The following is a 23,105-nucleotide window of genomic DNA, read 5'->3' as shown; positions in this document are numbered from 1 at the left end:
AACTTTTAGAAGAAAAATACTCTGGATTTTTCTACATACAAAAAGGAGAACATTTTATTTTATAGATTTGCATAAAACAGTTTAAGAACATTTAAATATAAAAGTTTTAAGCATTATAGGATATGCATTACACAAATCCCTAGAGCTAATGACTTCAGAGTAAAATACACTGTAGAAATCTGAAAGTTGCTTTAATTTGCACTGCTCTATACCCAAAATATACAAAATAACATGAACTCAAAAATAACTCTATCACTACTTAGCCAAAACGTAAAGATTATATACATAGAGATAGTCATCCTGATTTCCCCTCCAATATTTAACTTGTTTGTAAACATTCCCAATCCTAAAAATGTGTTTGTGCTGCTCTCTACTGGGAATGTGCAGAACTGCATTTCAAAGACACAAGCTGTAATACAGGGTAAGGCTAATTTATATTCACTATTTTAAACCCTTCCTCTGAGACTAATTTTTATATATAGTTTTATTCTATGTAAAAGGAATTAATAAATAGTTAACTATCATTTAAGAATGAAAAATTTTTAAGGTTTTAACTTTTTTATTTAAGTAAAATAAGGCCTGAAGCAAACACTGAATTAAGCTTTGTTACTCATCAAATGTTAAAGAAAACTCAAAAGAGAGGAATACGTATACAATCAGGTATAGCTCGAGCCGAACATAGGGCTTTATTCCCTCAAACAATAGTGCAGTGTCACTCTTCATTTAAATCATATTGATGCATTAAAGAGTCTATAATTCCTCTCAGTTAAAGAACAGATGATATATCAGATATGCACAAATAAACTATATATTTCTCAAATGAATTAATACTATAAAGACCCTTCTTTTTCTTTTATTCTAGAAATCCTTCTCCACAGCAATTTAAGGTAACAGGAATCCTGAATGCTAGCAATAAAAATTTTCTTGGGAATTTGTGTTCACTTTCCTATGTATCTTAGCTCATAAACTATTCCATGTTCTGCAAAATAACATAAGCTGCCTGTAGTTTGCCTAAGTGCCAGCTTGCAGGGGTTTTGTTTTGTTAATCAAGCAGGGATTACCAAATTAATAAATTACGTATTCCATGTAATCCTAGCTCTCTGGGAGACAGAGGCGGGGGGTGGGGGTGGGTGGGAGGGAGGATAGCTTAAGCTCATGAGTTCGAGACCAGCCTGAGCAAAAAGCAAGACCCCCTGTCTCTATAAAAAATAGAAAAATTGAGACAAGAAGATCACTTGAGCCCAGGAGTTGGAGGTTGCTGTGAGCTATGACACCATGGCACTCTGCCCAGGTTAAGACTCTGTATCACAATAAATAAATAAATAAATAAAATAAATTATGTGTTCCTAAAGAAATTCTTCAGAAAGTCAACTTTGAATGTTAAATTCAGTATCTCTCAAGCATTTACATTCCAGTGTTTTTTAACTCTGGCTCAAAAATGTACCATTTACTAAGCTTCTACTACATGCTTCATAATTTTCAATATATTATAACTAATTTTTACAACTCTTAAAAGATTAAATATCATTATTCCTTCCTTTTTTTTTTTTTTAAGACAGAGTCTCACTTTGTCACCCTCGGTTGGGTGCTGTGGTATCATAGCTCATAGCAACCTCAAACTCTTGGTTTCGAGCAATCATCATGCCTCAGCCTCCCAAGTAGCTGGGACTTGGGACAGGCATCTGCCACAACGGCTGGCTAGTTTTTAGAGACGTGGTCAAGCTTTTTGCTCAGGCTGGTCTCGAACTTACGAGCTCAAACAACCCACCCGTTTCAGCCTCCCAGAGTGCTAGGATTACAGGCGTGAGCCACTGCGCCTGGCCTATTACTCCTTCTTTAAATAAGGACTTTGAGGTAGGAAAATATTCAACTAATCCAGAACTAGGATTTAAACTCACATTATTCAATTTCCCAAGCCAAATTCCCCACTATCCTTTGCTGCTTAGTTTCTGTGATGAATTTGAGACCAAGGTATTAAGACTGGTGAAAATTCCAAGCTGCAGCGACTACTTTTCAATCTTTCAGAAAAGCAACACTACCTCTTAAAAAACAAAACTGAGAGCCTCTACCAAATATGGAATTCTAACTATTTCTCTGACTACTATTCTAAATTCCTGTTTTAGAATAAGCAAGAGGTAACAGCCCTGATAGTAACTAAAGCCCCTGGCTGAACTACACCCACAGATGCCTCCACAGCATCGGTCCTGTTGTGGCTGGTGATGGGGAAGAAACCAACAACATGGAGAATCTGCAAAATGCTGGAACAGAAAAAGCTGAGATGACATAAAATTAATAACAGTCTCTATTTCATAAATTCCCTATGAATTTCACTATAAAACTGTAGAGATTAATTAAAACACATCTGATTTAATTTCCAAATCTGTAGACTATTTAAATACTAAATTCAATCCTTTTTCAAATTTAACAAAAGTGATAACAATTCTAATTTATAAAAACATACCAGCAAGCGGTGGCTTATGTGAGTGAAGAATACAGGGCACACTGACAATTAATTTGTGGTCTGGAATGGGGAGCACTGTTGTATCTGCGTTCCTAATTAAAACAGAACAAGAAAATAAACTAAATTTTAAAAACAATCTTCACATATAAGGTACAGTTGTGTTGGTTTTTTTATTTTCTCTTTCAAACTCTGATTTGAAAGCAAATTTAAGAATAGAATCCATGAAGAAAATCAACAATTTAAGCATTGAGATGTTTCCTATCATTTGCTCATTTACAATAAATAGCAATTACACCCTAAATAAAACAAAAGGTAATTAAAAGTTTCATGCACCATACCACTCATTCTCTTCTGTTCTGGGCCATTTTCAGATTTTCAAAAATATAAAAATTAAGAGAAATCGATAATTATTGTGCTAATCATTTTTTAAAAACAGAAATTAATACATTTATATAATTTTGAAAATCACCTGTCCAAGGGGTGGTGCCTGTGGCTCAAAGGAGTAGGGCACTGGCCCCATACATCGGAGGTGGCGGGCTCAAACCCAGCCCCAGCCAAAAACTGCGAAAACAAAATATAAATAAAATTAAAAATTACCTGTCTTACCTTAATGGTAAAGCAGTTTTGTCTTGAACTCTCCCCAGTATCAGACCTTCATAAGGCTTTTTGTGTGGAGAATCTAACGGGAACACAAATTCTCCTGAATTGGTGATCTAATAGGAAGGAGTCAACAAAAAATGGTTATTTTTTCCCCATCACTGGACAGTTTACACACACACACACACAAAATTAAACCCCCAGGCTACTGCTATTCAATAAAAATATAAGGTGAGCCACACATGTAATTTTAAATTTTCGAGTACAAACACCACAAAAGTAAAAAGAATATAGTGAAATTAATTTTAATTATAAATTTAATTTAATCTAACATATCCAAAACTATCATTGCAATATGTAATGAATTCAAGAAGGCCACTGAGATATGTTACATTCTTTCTTTTGTACTGTGTCTGAAATCCAATGGTACGTTATACTTAACAGCACATGTCAATTTGGAGTAGCCACATTTCTAAGTACTGAAAGAATCACATATGGTAGCAGCTACCATATTGGACAATGCTTTATAAGATATTTTAAAAAATATAAATATTTCAAATATAACTTTATTATCGTCCTGCACATATACAATCTCTACTTTTCATTAAAACTCTTCCTGGTAACCATGTCAACAGTAGTCCATTTATTGATTCATTCAAATAACATTTACTGTTGGGAGCCGAACTTCTGGGCAGCAAGGTCCCCCAGTTTTGAGGAACCTCATCTGAGTCAAAGTCCGAATGCAACCTGGCCACAGCTGTTCCCTGTTATGGCTGGTTCTTGAACCAGATTAGAATGGAGACATGCCCTTTTGGTCATCTCAGACTGCTGAGAATGCTATTCTGCTTTTAGGCTGCTTTTAATCAAGTTATGCAGTTATGACAAAATCATGCCTTCAAGCTACTGTATATAAAAGCTGTGCAATAAAGTTGAGGTTGCCTTTTCCTACTGAGGAAAGGTCCTCCTGATCCCTCTATTTTCTGTGTTTCTTTTCCATTCCACACTGGTCTACTCCCGAGTTCCTAATAACTTTGCTAGGCTGATTCCTGGCAATTTACTAATTATAGGCAATGTGATTGAGGAGATCATAATAATGCCATTTTCATTTAGTTATAGGGAATGGTATCATTAAATACCATCAAAGCTAAAATTAATAAGAAAAGAATCTGGGTGTTTGGTAAGATAGATAATACCTAGTCTAGAAGTATTATCAGTTTTATTATTTCACTCCAAGATAACTATACTCTCAAAAACTCATTTAAGCTAATCAAACTCAGGGCACCCAGCTACCTCAATTGGTACAGCAGGAGACTCTTAAGCTAATCAAACTCTAAACATAATTTTAAGATCACTTCATTTATTTACCATGGGGATATATGTTTTCCCTGTCAGAAAATTCACATCTATTATCTATGGAAACTTTACCCTATGTCAGCAGTTCTCAACCTGTGGGTCGCAACCCCTTTGTAACAATCCTGCATATCAGATATTTACATTACGATTCATAACAGTAGCAAAATTACAGTCATAAAGTAGCAACAAATGGCTTGGTGCCTGTGGCTCAAGTGGCTAAGGTACCAGCCACATACACCTGAGCTGACGGGTTCAAATCCAGCACAGCCAGTCAAACAACAACAGTTGCAACCAAAAAAAATAGCTGGACGTTGTGGCTGATGCCTGTAGTCCAGGCTCCTTGGGAGGCGGAGGCAGGAGAATCTCTTGAGCCCAGGAGGTAGAGGTTGCTGTGAGCCGTGATGCCAGGGCACTCTACCCATGGCAACAGCTTAAGGCTCTGTCTCAAAAAAAAAAAAAGAAGAAGTAGCAACAAAAATAATTTTATGTTTGGGGGTCACCATAACATGAGGAACTGTATTAAAGGGTTGCAGCATTAGGAGGCATTAGGAAGGTTGAGAACCACTGCCTTATGTCAATGTACCTAAACAACCAAATTAGTAATCAGAAAGTCCTTTTATCTCCTTTTAGAGCCAGTCAGACACAGCATCTCTTATGCATAGCACTGTATAAATACTGGCAAATTCTTATTCTTTGGATAGCCTTTATCCTCTAAACAGATTACTCCTTCTGTCACAATACTATTTTACTAGGTAATTACCTAAGGCTTCACTTAATATGTTGTATTTTTGTTTTAAACTGTCTTACCATGCCATCTATTAGAATTGATTACTATTACAGACATAATCTTAATTTTTATATATTAATATTTTACTGGGTTTGATTTCAGAAGATGATCCCAATCTCTGACTATAAAAAAACTACCATAATAGGCAATATGGTATGGGGTGGGGCCAGGTGCAGTGGTTCACACCTGTAATCCTAGCACTCTGGGAGGCCGAGGCAGGTGGATTGCCTGAGCTCACGAGTTCGAGACCAACCTGAACAAGAGTGATATCCAGTCTCTCAAAAAAAAAAAAAAAAAGCCAGGCGTTGTGGCAGGTGCCTATAGTCCCAGCTACTTGGGAGACTGAGGGAAATGGACTGCTTGAGCCAGGAGTTTAAGATTATTGTGAGCTATGATGCCAAAGCACTCTACCCAGGGTGACAGAGTGAAATTCTGTGTCAAAAAAAAAATAAAAGATGGAATGGGTTGTTCTATTCCTGTCATGGCTCTATACTAAATAAACCAAAACTAAATCCAGAGTATATCACCAAAACAAAGACACATCTAAATCTTTGTTTGTCAAGCCTCATAAAGTAAGTACAAATAAACAAGATGTAATAGTTTCCCCCTTATCTACAATGTCACCTTCTGCAGTGTCAGTTATCCATGGTCAACCAGTCTGAAAAAAGGTGACAACAGTACAATAAGATACTTTGAGAGAAGCGAAACTACATTCATATAACTTTTATTGTACTATACTATTATAATTATTATATTTCATTAATTATTGTCGTTAATCTCCTGCGCCTAACTAATAAATTAAATGTTCTCATAGGTGTATGTATATATTTATTTACTTATTTATTTATATGAAAAACATAATGTATATGAAGTTTGGTACTACCCTATAGCTACAGACACATCCATATTGTATAGATGCAGCAACGGGCATCCACTGTGGGGCCTGGAAGGCATCTCCCACGGATAAGAGGTGATTACCGTTCACAACTTCTAGAAAATACTCCAATAGACTGAAAAGTACGCACGAAGTCCATAAAAATACAACCCTATTGTGTATAAAAAGAATATGTTAACTATGTAAATATTAAGCACTAAAATAATAACCTGGCTTATCTTTTCAGAATTCAGGAGGGCTTTTGTAGAATTCATATAGTCAACGTATCTTTAAAAGGAAATCCAATGAACTCAGAACTGATGACTGATTTTTTTGTACCTTTTGGTATTATTGTAGCATGCAGAGGTATTAAAGATCTTTCAACTAACCTTAGAGTTGGAATTTCTTTCAAAACTAGGCACAAGGACCTCAGTTAAAACTGTAAGACCTAAGTTAAGATTTAGAATATAAAAGGTTCTTAGCTCGGGCATCTTCCCACCCCTCTAAAATAATGCCCTCATCCCCTGCAAAATAACAAAAATTCAGAAAGAAGTCACAAAGGGTGACTGAAATTACAGGTTGTTTAGAGGGGGAAGAAAACAAAGGGTGAGACCATTTCTATGTTTGGTAATGAGACATCGGAGCTTTTTAAAATTTTATCCTGACATTTTCCTGACTTGTTTGGGACCTACTACAAAAAGACAGAAGAAATAGGTAAAAGCCTTGAGAATAAGATAAAAGTGTTTAGCAGCAAAGCAAATGTTTGAATTAGCTTGTGTTGAAAGAATAGTGACATGAGTCAAGAAACACCTAGAGCCGCTGGAAAAACACCACATTAACAAATAAGCTGGCTTCGTTTCTTTTTTTTTTTTTAAATAAGCTAACTTCTGAACTTACTTTTACCCAGTGCCATTCGGCAACTACCTCCACAGACCAAGAAGGATAAAGTTCTTCCTTCACAAAACGTAGATGCTTCTGTCTGTTGGTCACCCAGGTAACAATCAGACAGTTCGGAGCAGCCAGTTTAGGAATAGGTATTTGCTTTATTTGCAATGGTGATAAATAACCATACCTAAAAAGAAAAAAAATGAGCAAAAATTCACTGCAAAAAAGAAAAATAAGCAGAGAAAAGACCTGTACAACAGTGGCCCTAAGTATTTGTGTAGCTAAATATGAAGACACAGTGACACCCAGTGGACACATTATTATGTGCAAGTCAGAAATAACTTCATTTTTCTTTTACTAGTATAAAATCATCAGGCTGTACTCTTTCATCACTTCTCAGTGCATTGCATTTGGGAAATTTTTCTATTTACAATACATATGTTTTTCTCCCTTATAAATTAATCAAATATTGCTGAGATAGGAGGATCACGTGAGCCCAGGAGTTTGAGGTTACAGTTACCTATGATGATGCCACTGCACTCTGGACCAGGTAACAGTAGGTAGAACCTCCCTCAAAAAAACTGAAAACAACAACAACAACAAAACAAATAAAAACAAATTTTAGTCCTGTTTCATGGAGACACATGCCTGTAATCTGCACTTTGAGAGGCCAAGGCCAAAGGATCACTCAGGGACAGACGTTCAAGACCAGCCTGGGCAACACAGTGAGAACCTGTCTCTACAAAACTATTTAAAAAATAGCCAGGCATAGGGCATAAGCCTGTACTCCCAGTTACTTGAGGGCTGAGGCAGAAGCATCACTTGAGCCCAGGGGATGTAGGTTGTAGGGAGTTATCATCACACCACTGTACTTTAACCTGGGCAACAGAGAGAGACCCAACCTCATAAAACAAAAACAAAAAATAAATCAAGCAAATATTATTGTTTAGATTCCACACTTAGTGTGTTACACAAGAGCCCCATCACAGTAAGTCTTTAAACAAGTGCCTCAATCACCCAATTTCAAACCTACAGGCTTGACCTGGCACCAAGTAAATTTTGTGAAGTTGGTAATGCTAGCGCCAATCTATTTAAATAAAACTTTTCATCCCCCTACAATCCTCAAAACCTGCAAAGTGCTGACTCCTTGGGTCATCTCTCAACTAGCCCATCCTTATCCCCTCCCACTACATTTGCAACCTATAATCTATCACCCTGATTTCTTCCTTCTAGTCAATTCCATTGGGCTCTCTGAAGCCCTCCTGGTGTCACTTAAAAAAAAAAAATCTATAGTTGGTACCTCCCGGACAATAATAGTATGAAGTCTAGGTTCTCTTGCTAAAACACCACTTGCTCAATAATATCCAATCATTATTTCTGAAAAATAGGATGGCAAAAAAAAAATTTTAATCCAATCAAATGAATATGGCCCTTTCTCCAAGGCTCAACAGGAGGGGAGAGGTCAGCATGCTCCCATTACACTTCTAGGCTGTAAGTCAATCAATCACCTTCCCATAAAATCTTCTTCCTTCCAAGAGGTTTGCTATCCAGACATGACATTCTACCGTTCCTTATTTAGCCCATTTCACCACCACCAGATTCAATGAGGACTCAAGCTCTGAGATTCCTCTACCTCACCAACATTAACCTTGCTGTTATTCTGAACACTTTCACAACACAATCCATATAATTGCACACCTCAACTACTCACCTAAACAAAAACAACTGCATTCACATCACTTCAACAATCCACTTCAATGCCATAAATTCTTTTTGTCATCACTCATGTTTGCTCCCTTTCTCAAACCAAAAACATCAATCTCTGGCCATAACCTTATATGCCTCACCTATTCTTTGACCTTATCAAAGAATCCACAGCCCCATCCCTCCGCCTTACTGAGTCCATCAGTTTCTCCCTGACATTTATTCCTCTTCCCCACAGACTACCAATCACTTCACTGTCTTCTTAAAAGCAGCAAAGCAACCCCCCTTAACCTTCACCTTCTCAATTCCTGTAAACCTCCCATCTCAAACCAATATCACAATTTAATTCAATGTCTTCATATGGGAAAATTAGATGGAGAAAATACAGAACAGAAGAACTGAGTCACTCAAAGTTTATGAGATCCATTCTCACCCTTTCCAAACTACTCATCAATTCTTTTACTTATTCTTGATCAAGTGCAACAGACCCTCACCACTTTTCAGTCCCTTGCCCAAAGTCACTCTTGGCAGATTAAACTGACTCAACTATCAATAAAACTAAAGGCTCCTTCAACACTCCAACCCTCTTCCCCTCTATACACCCTTACTTACATATTTCCACACACTTCCTATTAAGGAAATGGCATGACTTCACCTATTAAAGTTGACCCCTCCGGGTGTAATTTCATACACTCATATCTTATAATGCCAATCATTGCCCTCCTCTTGGATCTTCAATCTCTCTAGAAGTTCTTTACCATCAGCCTGTAAATATCCTTATACTATTCCATTTGAAATGAAGAAAAAAGGAAAGAGGGAAGGAGGGAGGGAGAAAAGAGGCAGAGGAGAGGAGGGGAGGGGAGAGAAAAAGAAGAGAAGGGAGAAATTCCCTCAGTCTGGTCTCCTTCCATCTACAACTAAGTTAAGAACTGCTGTGCTCTTTGTTTCTACTTTCTCCTTTATGTTATTCTCCAGCCAAGTCCAATGAGACTTACTTATACAGCTATACCTGCTCTGAAAAAAGTGGCCAAATGCAACAACCATTGGAATCTAGCTCTAAGACATACCAACTCCATGATGTCAGGAATAATCAATAAATAGTTCTTAAATAGACAAATAAATGAGTAGAACAATTCAGATGTGAAGCACCCAAGTTTCCTGCCATTTAGACCAGTGCTCTTCTAATAGACTAGCATTTCTCGTAATCAAAATGATGATTCTTAGCACTCTGGGAATCTGAGGCAGAAGAATTGCTTAAGCTCACAAGTTTGAAACCAGCCTGAGCAAGAGTGAGACCCTGTCTCTTACATAAAAAGAAAAAAACTAGCTGGGCATTGTGGCAGGCGCCTGTAGTCCTGGGTACTTGGGAGATTACAGTAAGAAGATCACTTGAGCCCAGCAGTCTAAGGTTGCTGTAAGCCATGATGACACAGCACTCTATCTGGGTGGCAAAGTAAGACTCTGTCTCTAAAAAAAAAAGAAGTGATTTTTAAAAAACTAATTTTGCCACAGTATGAAGAATGTAAGGTCAAAATTTGAAGTTACATGATTTCAATAATTGCACATTTGGGGCGGTGCCCATAGCTCAGTGGGTAGGGTACCAGCCACATACACCAAGGCTGGCAGGTACAAACCCAGCCTGGGCCAGCTAAAACAATGACAACTGCAACAGGAACAAAAAAATAGCCAGGCTTTATGGCAGGCAGCTGTAGTCCCAGCTACTTGGGAGGCTGAGGCAAGAGAATTGATTAAACCCAAGAGTTGGAGGTTGCTGTGAGCTGTGACACCTCAGTGACAGCTTGAGACTCTTATCTCCAAAAAAAAAAAAAAATTACAGATTTCTTAGTTACCTTAATTTTATGTAATTGGGTTGATGACAAGGAAAGGAATAAATATTCATATCCTCTCTTCTAACTCTAAGGGAAATAATTTCTAAGCGAATTCCAAAATATGCATCTTCATGTGTTGCAATGAAAAGTATGCAACATCATCTACACTTTGAAGGAAACACAGGTACATCTTCATGACCTTGACTCAGGCACAGGTTTCATAAATAAAATATCAAAAAGTACAAGGAACAAAAGAAAAACTAGACAAGCTAGACTACATCAAAATTTAAAACTTTGGGAGAGAAGGCAAAGTTTTCTTTGTAAAGCCGACTGGAGCTAGCTTTACACAGAGGGTCCCATCCAGAAGGAAGGTTAAAGGACAGAAGTTTAGAAAGAAAGCTGATGGTTTGGAGATGAGCCAAGAGAGAATATTGAAGAGCACACATCACCCCTGCTGAGGCAAGCTGTGACCCCAAGGAAACATAAAACCCATGGCCAAGCAGACGGGAGTCTCCTCCCCCATGAGAATGGCTGACTACACTTTCTACAAACAAGCGAGCAGAGTTCAGATCTCCTCCTATTTTATCCCATGGGAGGGACCCTCTAAAAGCCAGAACTCCTTCCCCAGAGAAGACCCACTAGTGTGCCATATATAAAACTGAACATATATGCTACCCGCAATTCTGAACTCCCAGCACTCCCCTCCACTCTCACCCCATGGTCTGGAAGCCTATACCCCATGGAGTCCAGATTCTTGGGCATTTTCTCAAGAGGTGTGGACAGGGCATGGGCTGTTACAGGTCTGTGCTGAATTGGCGGCATGGGTGTGGAGTGGGGACTGTGCAGCGAGGGAGCTATAAGGGAGAGGGAGAGACAGTGCCACACAGCACAGCAGTGGCAACAGCGGGAACAATAGGGCTCACACCCCGGTGATGTTTTGAAGAACTTCCTGCCTCTCTTAGCAACTGGAGGGAGCCAGGCCTCTGCTCTGATGGCAGCTACAGGCAAAACAGACCTGGGACAGAAACACAAGAGTGGGGCTGAGTCAGAATTGCTGTTTTTGTGAGCTCAAGATGCAACCAGCTCCTAGGGGAGCATAGCTGAGGCAGGCATGGCAGCAGTATCAGCCCAGGGAAGGGCAGGAACTGAGAGCCGTTTGTGAGTTTTAGCCATGCCTGCCCCAACACAGTAATGTGAAGACAGAGATGCCAGCTCTGTGAGAACTGGCTCAGCAGCATCAGGACAGGGTAGCGTTAAGTCGCAGTTTCTGTGAACTAAAACAGCACCTGGACCACAGTGGAATACAGCCTGGGAAAGAAACGCAAATTCTATAAGAATATAAGTGGCAGTACCATCAATCAGGGGTGGGTCTGGAACTGAATGAACCACCCAAGCCTCCATTAAACACCTGAGGTTGTCAGGCTTCAGCTCCCCCTGCCAGCTGGTGGCAGAGTACAGCAACCTGGCCAAGGAGACATAGATTTCCCTGTGTCTCAGGCAGGCACAAACACCCAGAGCATCTGCTCATTGGAGGGAACTGGGTCACAGCCCTGCAGGTTACCAGTGACTGGGTGTGACAGAGGTGTGAGTCTCAAACTTCCCAGATTAATTCATTTCCTGGGTGGGTCCTTCTGACTCCATGGAGCACTGGAGCAAATCATACTGGAGCTGTCAGCAGACCCCTGTTATCTAGTTGCTGGAGACATTTTGAACTCCCCCACTTGAGACTGGGTGCTAACTGGGACAATTGATTTGGAACTCTTGAACTGGTGCAATCACCTGAGGACTTCCAAAGTGGTACCCTGGGTATGATGTTTGTGGAAAAATTTGATTTTCCTTTTCCAGTTGTTGCCTGTGGTAGGGCGGGGTATTTCATTGCTGGTATTTCTCCACAGCTGAGACTCCAACCCAGAGCTACTGATTCACTAGGATTGGACACAGACAAGCTGAAAACAAGACACAGCCACTTAGTCCCACCACACCAAGCAGGTCCCAAGTGTCTCAGGTCATAGCGCTGTACAGGTCCTTTGCAAAGCTCTAGGGGAAAAGGTACAGACACCAGTCCAAGATCTTGGCAAAAGGGTTGGTTAATCACTACTCCAGGAAACCTCAACCCAACTTCACCTTATCTGCTCATCTAGCCAAACGGTGTAAAATAATCATGGGGCAGAATCAGCAGAAAAACTCCAGCAACATGAATAACCAGAGTAGATCAACTCCTCCAAGGAACGACATGGTAGTCACAACCGAAGATCCCGTTCATACACATAAGCTTGAGATGTCAGAAATCGAATTCAGAATTTGGATTGCAAATAAGATTAATAGAATGGAGGTAAAGTTGGAATTAGAAATTCAAGGAGCATTTCAAAAGTTGTTGCAAGAATTCAATGAATTCATGGGTAGAGGTGAAACTTACTAAATGCAGAATACAAATGTCTACATACAATAACTAAGAAAATGCCATGAAGGCTATGTTGAACAGTTTGATGAGAATATTTAAGATTGTATATGAAACGAGCACATTGTACCCCTTGATTGCACTAATGTATACAGCTATGATTTAACAATAAAAAAAGTGAAAAAAAAAATAATTCAATGAATTCAAAGACAAAATCACCAAACATTTTGACACATTGAGAAAAGAATTTGCAGCCTTCAAAGATCTCAGAAATATAGTAGAATCCCTCAGTAACACAATGGAGCAGGCAGAAGAAACGATTTCTGACATTAAAGACAAAGATTTTTAATGCTCCCAAATGCTCAAAGACGAAGAGAAGTAGAGAGCAAAACCGGATCATTCTTTCAGAGAGCTCTGAGATAATTCGAAGAAAACTAATATGTGTGAGCAAGCTGGTCTAGGGCTGGAGCAGAAGCAGAAACTGTCGGGGCCAGCCCAGCCAGCAATGCAAACATCCTGAAAACCAAGCTGAGGTCTTGGGGGCCGGAGTCACGCGCAGTATCAGCTTCCTTGGGTGCACCGAGCAAGTTTTCCAGTATGAATCCCACAGAAACTAAGGCCATAAAAACAGAACCTGAGAAGTCACAATCGACTAAGCCATCTGTGGTTCATGAGAAGAAATCCCAAGAAGGAAAGCCAAAAGAACACACAAAGCCAAAAAGCCTGCCCAAGCATGCCTCAGACATAGGAGGTAAACATGCTTATAGTGAAAAAGCAGTTTCCAGATCAAGTGAACAGGTGCCATCAGAGAAACCAATGGAACGAAAGACCAAACCACAAGACACAATTTCTGCTGGTGGAGAGAGTGTTGCTGCTGGTATAGCTGCTGCATTGGGACCAGTTGACAAGAAAAAAGAAGAGAAACCATTAACTCCAGCTGTACCAGTTGAATCCAAACTGGATAAACCATCTGGAAAGTCAGGCCTGGACGCTGCTTTGGACGATTTAATAGACACGTTGGGACAACCTGAAGAAACTAAGGAAGACAGTACAACTTATACTGGACCAGAAGTTTCAGATTCAATGAGTTCCACCTACATAGAGGAATTAGGTAAAATAGAAGTCACAATCCCTCCAAAATATAGGGAACTTTTGGCTAAAAAAGAAGGGATTATAGGCCCTCCCCCAGACTCTGCAAAACCCCTGGGGCCGGAGGACGTCATAGATGCCTTGTCATCTGACTTCACCTGTGGTTCTCCTACTGCAGATGGAAAGAAAACTGAAAAAGAGAAATCTACAGGAGAGGTTTTAAAAGCTCAGTCATCAGGGACAGTGAGAACTGCTGCTCCACCCCAGGAGAAGAAAAGAAAGGTGGAGAAGGATACAATGAGCGACCAAGCCCTTGAGGCTCTGTCAGCTTTGCTGGGAACCCAGAAACCAGAACCCGAACTTGACCTTAGTTCTGTTAAGGAAGTCAATGAGGTAAAAGCTAAAGAAGAAAGACTAGAGAAGTGTGGTGAGGACGAGGAGACGGTCCTGTCTGAGTACAGACTGCAGCCAGCCATGGATAAAGATGGGAAACCACTACTGCCACAGCCTGAAGAAAAACCCAAGCTCCTGAGTGAATCACAACTCATTGATGAACTTTCAGAAGATTTTGACTGGTCTAAATGTAAAGAAAAACAATCTAAGCCAACTGAGAAAACAGAAGAATCTAAGGTCACTGCCCCAACTTCTGTGGTGGAGACTGTGCCTCGGATTTCCATGTGTAGTATACAGTCAGCACCACCCAAGCCACCTGCCTTGCAGGTCCAGTGCCTGAGGATGCTGTAGAGGCCTTGGCTGGTAGCCTGGGGGAAAGGGAAGCAGATCCAGAAGATGGAAAACCTGTGACAGATAAAGTCAAGGATAAAGCCAAAGAAGACCATGAAAAACTTGGTGAAAAAGAAGAAACAATACCCCCGGATTATAGATTAGAAGAGGTCAAGGATGAAGATGGAAAACCACTCCTGCCCACAGAGCTCAAGGAGCAGCTTCCACCGCTGAGGGAAGACTTCCTGCTGGATGCTTTGTCTGAGGACTTCTCCAGTCCCCTGAATGCTTCATCTCTTAAATTTGAAGATGCTAAACTTTCTGCTGTCATCTCTGAAGTGGTTTCCCAAACCCCAGGTTCAACCACTCACTCTGCAGCCCCACTCTCTGATATGTCACAGAGTGACAAAGATCTTGATGATGCCTTGAATAAACTCTCTGACAGTCTAGGACAGAGGCAGCCTGACCCAGATGAGAACAAACCAATGGAGGATAAAGTGAAGGAAAAAGCTAAAGCTGAGCACAGAGACAAGCTTGGAGAGCAAGATGATACCCTCCCTCCTGACTACAGACACCTCCTGGACAGTGATGGGAAGGACAAACCTGCGAAGCCACCTACAAATAGATCACAGGAGTCAAAGAAACCTGCAGGTGACCGAGACCCCACTGATGCCCTCTCAGGAGATTTTGACAGCTGTCCCTCAACTACAGAAACCTCACAGAATACAGCAAAGAATAAGAGCAAGAAGGCTGCTTCCAGTTCCAAAGCATCCAAGAAGGAAGGCAAAGCAAAGGACCCAGCAAAGACAACAGAGGGGACTTCTAAGTCAAAAACGAAAGAGATACTAGTTAAAGTTTATGCTATTTGGTATCTGCATATAAAATCTTCAGCTGGTGAATGGTGACTTTCGAAGAACAAAAAGCTTTGGCAACAGAAAATAATTTTTTCTGGGTGGCTGCTAGATTTGAGTCTTCTGACATCCTAAACATGGTTTGTTATTCTTTTCCAGAAAGAAAATTAATTGCTCTGGTTCACCTGTGTAATTGTGCTGAGTATTGATAAACTTTAATTTTTTTTAATTGCCTTTGGTTGGGAGAGAAAGGAAGCTTTATATTTGTAATAAATGTATTTGATAAAGTTTCTTAAAGCAACACCAAAAAAAAAAAAGAGAGAAAGAGAGAAAACCTTTGCAAACTTTTGCACCTTGTACACACAGTGCCTGTAAATCTCAATAGCATTTTCAGTTTGCACCTTGTTTTTTTTGTTAGCATTAACAAAATGCTTTAAACATTCTTCGATGTTCTGATTTCTTATTACCTACCCCTTTCCTCTTGGGTTTTTGAACTGTACTTGATTTGGTGGTGGGGGCAAATGTTTATACAAAGTCCCTCTTGGGCTCTGAGCAGTAAAGTAAGTCAAATCCCTGGAGAAACCAGGAAACACTGAACTCTTCCCAGTTTGAACCCTTCTTTGCCACGTGTGGGGGCTTCTGCACCTTCAGGTCAACCAAAACACAGCAACCTTCAGTTAAGTCAGCAAACTACAGGCCAGACAAGTCAGTGGTCTGCACGTTTTGAGAACAGGAAATAAAATCTAATTCTTAGAATATTAAAAAAAAAAAAAAAAAAGAAAAGAAAAGAAAACTAATATGTGCCTTATGGGAATTTCTGAAGGCGATGAAGTGGCTTCAAAAGGCACAGAGGCTCTCCTTCATGACATAATGAATGAGAACTTTCCAGACATGCCAAGAGATTCTGAAAATCAGATAGCAAACAGTTTCAGAACCCCAGCACGACTCAACCCGAATAAGATATCTCCTAAATACATTATAATTAACTTCGCCAAAGTTAAAATGAAGGAGAGAACTCTGCAAGCAGCCAGATGAAAGAAAACCATAACCTACAAAGGGAAGAATATTAGAATGACTGCAGATCTCTCTGCTGAAAACTTGTAAGCTAGAAGAGGGTGGTCATCGACTTTTAATCTCCTAAAAGAAAATAACTTTCGATCCAGGATCCTATATCCAGCTAAACCAACTTTAATGACATTCCCATGTTGAAGAAATTTGCCATAAGTAAACCAGATGTCCAGGATATTCTCAGACCTATTCCTCCATAATGACCAGCACAATCCTCCACAATTTACCACAAAAGTAAACTCACTCAGAAACTTTTGATCAAATTCCAACTTCCACAGTGGCAAAAGGATTAAAAATCTCCACTGGACTTTTGAAAAACTCGATACCCCAAATTTTACCAGGCTTATCAAAATTTACAATTAATATAAATGGCTTAAATCGCCCTGTACAGAGGCACAGGTTAGCTGACTGGATACAAAAACTCAGGCCAGATATGTGATGCACACAAAAATCTCACCTTACCTTAAAAGATAAATACAGACTCAGGGTGAAGGGATGGTCATCTATATTTCAGGCAAATGGAAATCAGAAAAATTCAGGTGTTGCAATTTTATTCATAGATACAATAGGCTTTAAATCAACAAAAGTAAGGGAAGATAAGGATGGTACCTTCATATTTGTTAAGGGTAACACTCAACATGATGAGATTTCAATTATTAACATTTATGCACCCAACTACAATTCACCTCAATTTATAAGAGACACTCTAACAGACATAAGCAACTTGATTTCCTCCAGCACCATAATAGTCAGAGATTTTAACACTCCTTTGGCAGTGTTGGATAGATCCTCCAAAAAGAAGCTAAGCAAGGAAACTTTAGACGTAAACTTAACTATTCAACAAGTAGATTTAACAGACATCTACAGATCATTTCATCCTAACAAAACTGAATACACATTCTTCTCATCAGCCTATGGAACATACCAAAAATTGATCACATCTTAGGTCACAAGGCTAACCTCAGCAAATTTAAAACAATACAAATTATTCCTTGCATCTTATAGGACCATCATGGAATAAAACTTGAACTAAGTAACTACACGAATCTGCATCCTCATACAAAAACATGGAAACTAAATAACCTTATGCTGAAGAATAGCGGGATCATAGACGAGATTAAGAAGGAAATTACCAAATATTTGGAACAAAACAACAATGAAGACACAAATTATCAGAACCTCTGAGTTACCGCAAAGGCAGTCCTAAAAGGGAAATTTATAGCACTGCAAGCCTTCCTCCAGAGAACAGAAAAAGAGGACGTTAACAACTTAATGGGACATCTCAAGCAACTGGAAAAGGAAGAACATTCCAATCCCAAACCCAGCAGAAGAAAATAACCAAAGTTAGAGCTGAATTAAATGAAATTGAAAACAAAAGAATTATACAACAGATCAATAAATAAAAAAGTTGGTTTTTTGAAAAGGTCAATAAAATAGATAAACCTTTGGCTAACCTAACAGGGAAAAAAGAGTAAAATCTCTAATTTCATCAATCAGGAATGGTAAAGACGAAATAACAACAGACTCCTCAGAAATTCAGAAAATCATTAATGAATATTACAAGAAACTCTATTCTCAGAAATACGAAAATCTGAAGGAAATACACCAATACTTGGAAGCACGCCACCTTCCTAGACTTAGCCAAGATAAAGTGAAAATATTGAACAGACCTATATCAAGTTCTGAAATAGCATCAAATATACAAAATCTCCCTAAAAAGAAAAGCCCAGGACCAGATGGCTTCACATCAGAATTCTACCAAACCTTTAAAGAGGAACTACTACCTATATTACTCAACCTTTTCCAAAATACAGAAAAAGAAGGAATACTACCCAACACATTCTATGAAGCAAATATCACCTTAATCCCCAAACAGGAAAAGACCCAACAAGAAAAGAAAATTATAGACCAATATCACTAATGAATATTGATGCAAAAATATTCAAGAAGATCCTAGCAAACAGAATCCAGCAACACCATGACTGAGTGGGTTTTATTCCAGGGTCTCAAGGATGGTTCAGTATACATAAATCTATAAATATAATTCATCACATAAACAAAATTAAAAAACAAAGAGCATACGATTCTTTCAATTGATGTAGAAAAAGCTTTTGATAATATCCAGCATCCTTTCATGATCAGAATACTTAAGAAAATGGGTATAGAAGGGATATTTCTTAAACTGATAGAGGCCATCTACAGCAAACCCACAGACAATATCGAATTGAATGGAGTTAAATTGAAATAATTTCCACTCAGATCAGGAACCAGGCAAGGCTGCCCATTGTCTCCACTGCTTTTTAACATTGTAATGAAAGTCTTAGCCATCACAATTAGGCAAGAAAAGGCAATAAAGGGTATCCACACAGGGTCAGAAGAGATCAAACTTTCACTCTTCGCAGATGATATGATTGTATATATGGAAAATACCAGGGAGTCTACTAAAAAACTCTTAGAAGTGATAAAAGAATACAGGAGCATCTTAGGTTACAAAATCAACACTCATAAATCTGTGGCCTTTATATATACCAACAATAGTCATGCTGAATAAATAGTCAAGGACTCTATTCCATTCACAGTAGTGACAAAGAAGATGAAATATTTGGGAGTTTACCTCACAAAGGACATGATCTCTATAAAGAGAACTATGAAACTCTAAGAAAAGAAATAGCTGAAGATGTTAACAAATGGAAAAACATACCATGCTCATGGCTGGGAAGAATCAACATTGTTAAAATGTCTATACTACCCAAAGCAATATATAATTTTAATGCAATTCCTATTAAAGCTCCATTGTCATATTTTAAAGATCTTGAAAAAATAATACTTCGTTTTATATGGAATCAGAAAAAACCTCGAATAGCCAAAACATTACTCAGAAATGAAAACAAAGCAGGAGGAATCACGCTACTAGACCTAAGACTGTACTATAAATCAATACTGATCAAAACAACCTGGTACTGGAACAAAAACAGAGAAGTAGATGTCTGGAACAGAATAGAGAACCAAGAGATGAATCCAGCTATTTACCGTTACTTGATCTTTGACAAGCCAATTAAAAACATTCAGTGGGGGGCGGCACCTGTGGCTCAGTCGGTAAGGTGCCAGCCCCATATACTGAGGGTGGTGGGTTCAAACCCAGCCCCGGCCGAACTGCAACAAAAAAAAAAAAAGCCAGGTGTTGTGGCGGGCACCTTGTAGTCCCAGCTACTTGGGAGGCTGGAAAAAAAAAAAAAACATTCAGTGGGGAAAAGATTCCCTATTTAACAAATGGTGCTGGGTGAACTGGCTGGGAACCTGTAAAAGACTGAAACTGGACTCACACCTTTCACCATTAACTAAGATAGACTCTCACTGGATAAAAGATTTAAACTTAAGACATGAAACTATAAAAATACTTGAAGAAAGTGCAGGGAAAACTCTTGAAGGAATTGGCCTGGGTGAATATTTTATGAGGAGGACTCCCCAGGCAATTGAAGCTATATCAAAAATACGCTACTGGGACCTGATCAAACTAAAAAGCTTCTGCACAGCCAAGAACATAGTAAGTAAAACAAGCAGACAGTCCTTGGAATGGGAGAAAATATTTGCAGATTATACCTCCAATAAAGGTTTAATAACCAGAATCCACAGAGAACTCAAACATATTAGCAAGAAAAGAACAAGTGATCCCATCTCAAGGTGGGCAAAGGACTTGAAGAGAAAATTCTCTAAAGAAGACAGACGCACGATCTACAAACACATGAAAAAAAGCTCATCATCCTTAATCATCAGAGAAATGCAAATCAAAACTACTTTGAGATATCACCTAACCCCAGTAAGAGTAGCCCACATAACAAAATCCCAAAACCAGAGATGTTGGCGTGGATGTGGAGAAAAGGGCACACTTCTACACTGCTGGTGGGAATGCACACTAATATGTTCCTTTTGGAAGTATCTTTGGAGAATACTTAGAGATCTAAAACTAGACCTGCCATTCGATCCTATAATTCCTTTACTAGGTATATACCCAGAAGACCAAAAATCACAATATAACAAAGACATCTGTACCAGAATGTTTATTGCAGCCCAATTCATAATTGCTAAGTCATGGAAGAAGCCCAAGTGCCCATCAACCCACGAATGGACTAGCAAATTGTGGTACATGTATACCATGGAATATTATGCAGCCTTAAAGAAAGATGGGGACTTTACCTCTTTCATGTTTACATGGATGGAGCTGGAACATATTCTTCTTAGCAAAGTATCTCAAGAATGGAATAAAAAGTATCCAGTGTACTCAGCCCTACTATGAAGCTAATTTATAGCTTCATATGAAGGCTATAACCCAACTATAGCATAAGAATATGGGGAAAGGGCCAAGGGTAGGGAAGTGAGGGGGAAGGTTGGGGTGGAGGGAGGGTAATGGGTGGGGCCACACCTAAGGTGCATCTTAGAATGGGTACAGGTGAAACTTACTAAATGCAGAATACAAATGTCTACATACAATAACTAAGAAAATGCCATGAAGGCTATGTTGAACAGTTTGATGAGAATATTTCAGATTGTATATGAAACCAGCACATTGTACCCCTTGATTGCACTAATGTACACAGCTATGATTTAACAATAAAAATAAATTAATTAATAAAAAAAGAAAAAATGCTCATCATCCTTAATCATCAGAGAAATGCAAATCAAAACTACTTTGAGATATCATCTAACTCTAGTAAGATTAGCCCATATCACAAAATCCCAAAACCAGTGATGTTGGCATGGATGTGGAGAAAAGGGAACATTTCTATACTGCTGGTGAGAATGCAAACTAATACGTTCCTTTTGGAAAGAAGTTTGGAGAACACTTAGGGATCTAAAAAATAGACCTGCCATTCAATCCTACAATTCCTCTACTAGGTATATATCCAGAAGACCAAAAATCACATTATAATAAAGATATTTGTACCAGAATGTTTACTGCAGCCCAATTCATAATTGCTAAGTCATGGAAGAAGCCCAAGTGCCCATCAACCCACAAATGGATTAATAAATTGTGGTATGTGTACACCATGGAATATTATGCAGCCTTAAAAAAAGATGAAGACTTTACCTCTTTCATGTTTACATGGATGGAGCTGGAATATATTCTTCTTAGCAAAGTATCTCAAGAATGGAATAAAAAGTATCCAATGTACTCAGCCCTACAGTGAAACCAATTTATAGCTTTCACATGAAAGCTATAACCCTATTATAGCCCAAGAAGAAGGGGAAAAGGGACAGGGAGGAGAGGGGAGGGGGGAATATGGGTGGAGAGAGGGTAATTGATGGGACCACAACTATGGTGCATTTTACAAGGGTACATGTTAAATCTACTAAGTGTAGAATATAAATGTCTTAACACAATAACTAAGAAAATGCCGTGAAGGCTATGTTAACCAGTTTGATGAAAATATTTCAAATTCTATATAAAACCAGCACATTGTACCTCATGATTGCATTAATGTACATAGCTATGATTTAATAAAAAAAAAAAAAAAACAGAATGTGAAAAGACAACCCAGAAAATTAGAGAAAATATTTGCAAGTCATATATCTGATAAAGGTCTAGTATGCAAAATATGTAAAGAACTTTTATAAAGTGACCAAAAAACATCCAATTTTATGATATACAAAGGATATGAACAGACAGTTCTCAAAAGAAGATGTACAAATGGCCGATAAAACATGTAAAGCTGCTCAACTTCACCAGTCATTAGAGAAATGCAAATGAAAACCACGAGATGCCACTCCATACCCATCAGGATGTCTATTATCCAAAAACAACCACCACAAAACCCACAGAGAGGGGCTGATGAGGACATGGAGAAACTAGAACTCTCCTTGCTAGTGGGAATGTAAAATGCAGCCACTGTGGAATAGTTGATAACTGAAAACAAATTGCCCAGAGTTAGCCCAGCTGCTGAGTTCATTATAAAAGGCTCAGTCCTCAAGACTGACCTCACTTCTAAAAGCAACTTAGAAGTTCAGGCAGTTTCTAAAAATTATTAAAAAGGACTCACAGAACTTACTAAAAGGTATTATACTCACAGTTACAGTTAATTAAAAGAAAGAATGGAAATTAAAATCAGCAAAAGAAGAGAATTAAAAGGTATGAAAGAGATATGAGAATGGAATGGAATGTATGATCCAGGATTTTGTTACAAAGGACTTTTCTAGGACCATTGGTGAAACCTAAATAAGGTCTGTAGATAACAGTACTATATCCATGAAAGTATTGTATCAATGTTGATTACCTATTTTGGTAATTATATTGTGATTACATAAAACAGTATTTTTGATGTAGGAAATACACACTGAAATATTAAGAGTAACTTATCTTTTTCTTAATTAACTTATTCTCAAGTAAATCAGAAAAAAAAAATTATACAGTAGAACCTCTGTAAATTGACCACCCAAGGAACTATAACAAACTGGTCAACAGATAGGGGTGGTCAACAAAGGAGCTAGGCC

At 38.7% G+C, this 23,105-nt stretch overlaps 2 protein-coding genes across 5 annotated transcripts in view; one reads left to right on the top strand and one right to left on the bottom strand.

Moving 5' to 3' along the window:
- METTL4 (methyltransferase 4, N6-adenosine) overlaps window positions 1–23,105 on the bottom strand; it is a 44,094-nt gene that overhangs the window by 1,686 nt on the left and 19,303 nt on the right. For 2 of the 4 annotated variants that reach the window (XM_053571177.1, XM_053571176.1), the window contains exons 6-8: window positions 6,970–7,144; window positions 3,068–3,174; window positions 2,462–2,553 (exon numbers count right to left, since the gene is read on the bottom strand). In XM_053571177.1, coding sequence (XP_053427152.1) covers window positions 2,462–2,553; window positions 3,068–3,174; window positions 6,970–7,144 — 374 coding nt within the window. Of the gene's footprint in view, window positions 1–2,461; window positions 2,554–2,930; window positions 3,023–3,058; window positions 3,175–6,969; window positions 7,145–23,105 lie in introns of those variants that run through there. The other 2 variants (XM_053571178.1, XM_053571179.1) reach the window with 2 other exon arrangements.
- On the top strand, window positions 13,341–16,305 carry LOC128571620 (calpastatin-like). The gene is given in 2 exon segments (XM_053571175.1): window positions 13,341–14,692; window positions 14,695–16,305. Coding segments are annotated over 2 exon segments (2,118 nt in total). The 5' UTR covers window positions 13,341–13,485; the 3' UTR covers window positions 15,606–16,305.

This window comes from Nycticebus coucang, chromosome 19 (genome assembly GCF_027406575.1).
Source record: "Nycticebus coucang isolate mNycCou1 chromosome 19, mNycCou1.pri, whole genome shotgun sequence".
NCBI classification, from domain to species: Eukaryota; Metazoa; Chordata; class Mammalia; order Primates; family Lorisidae; genus Nycticebus; species Nycticebus coucang.
This window is presented reverse-complemented; position numbering and strand designations above follow the sequence as displayed.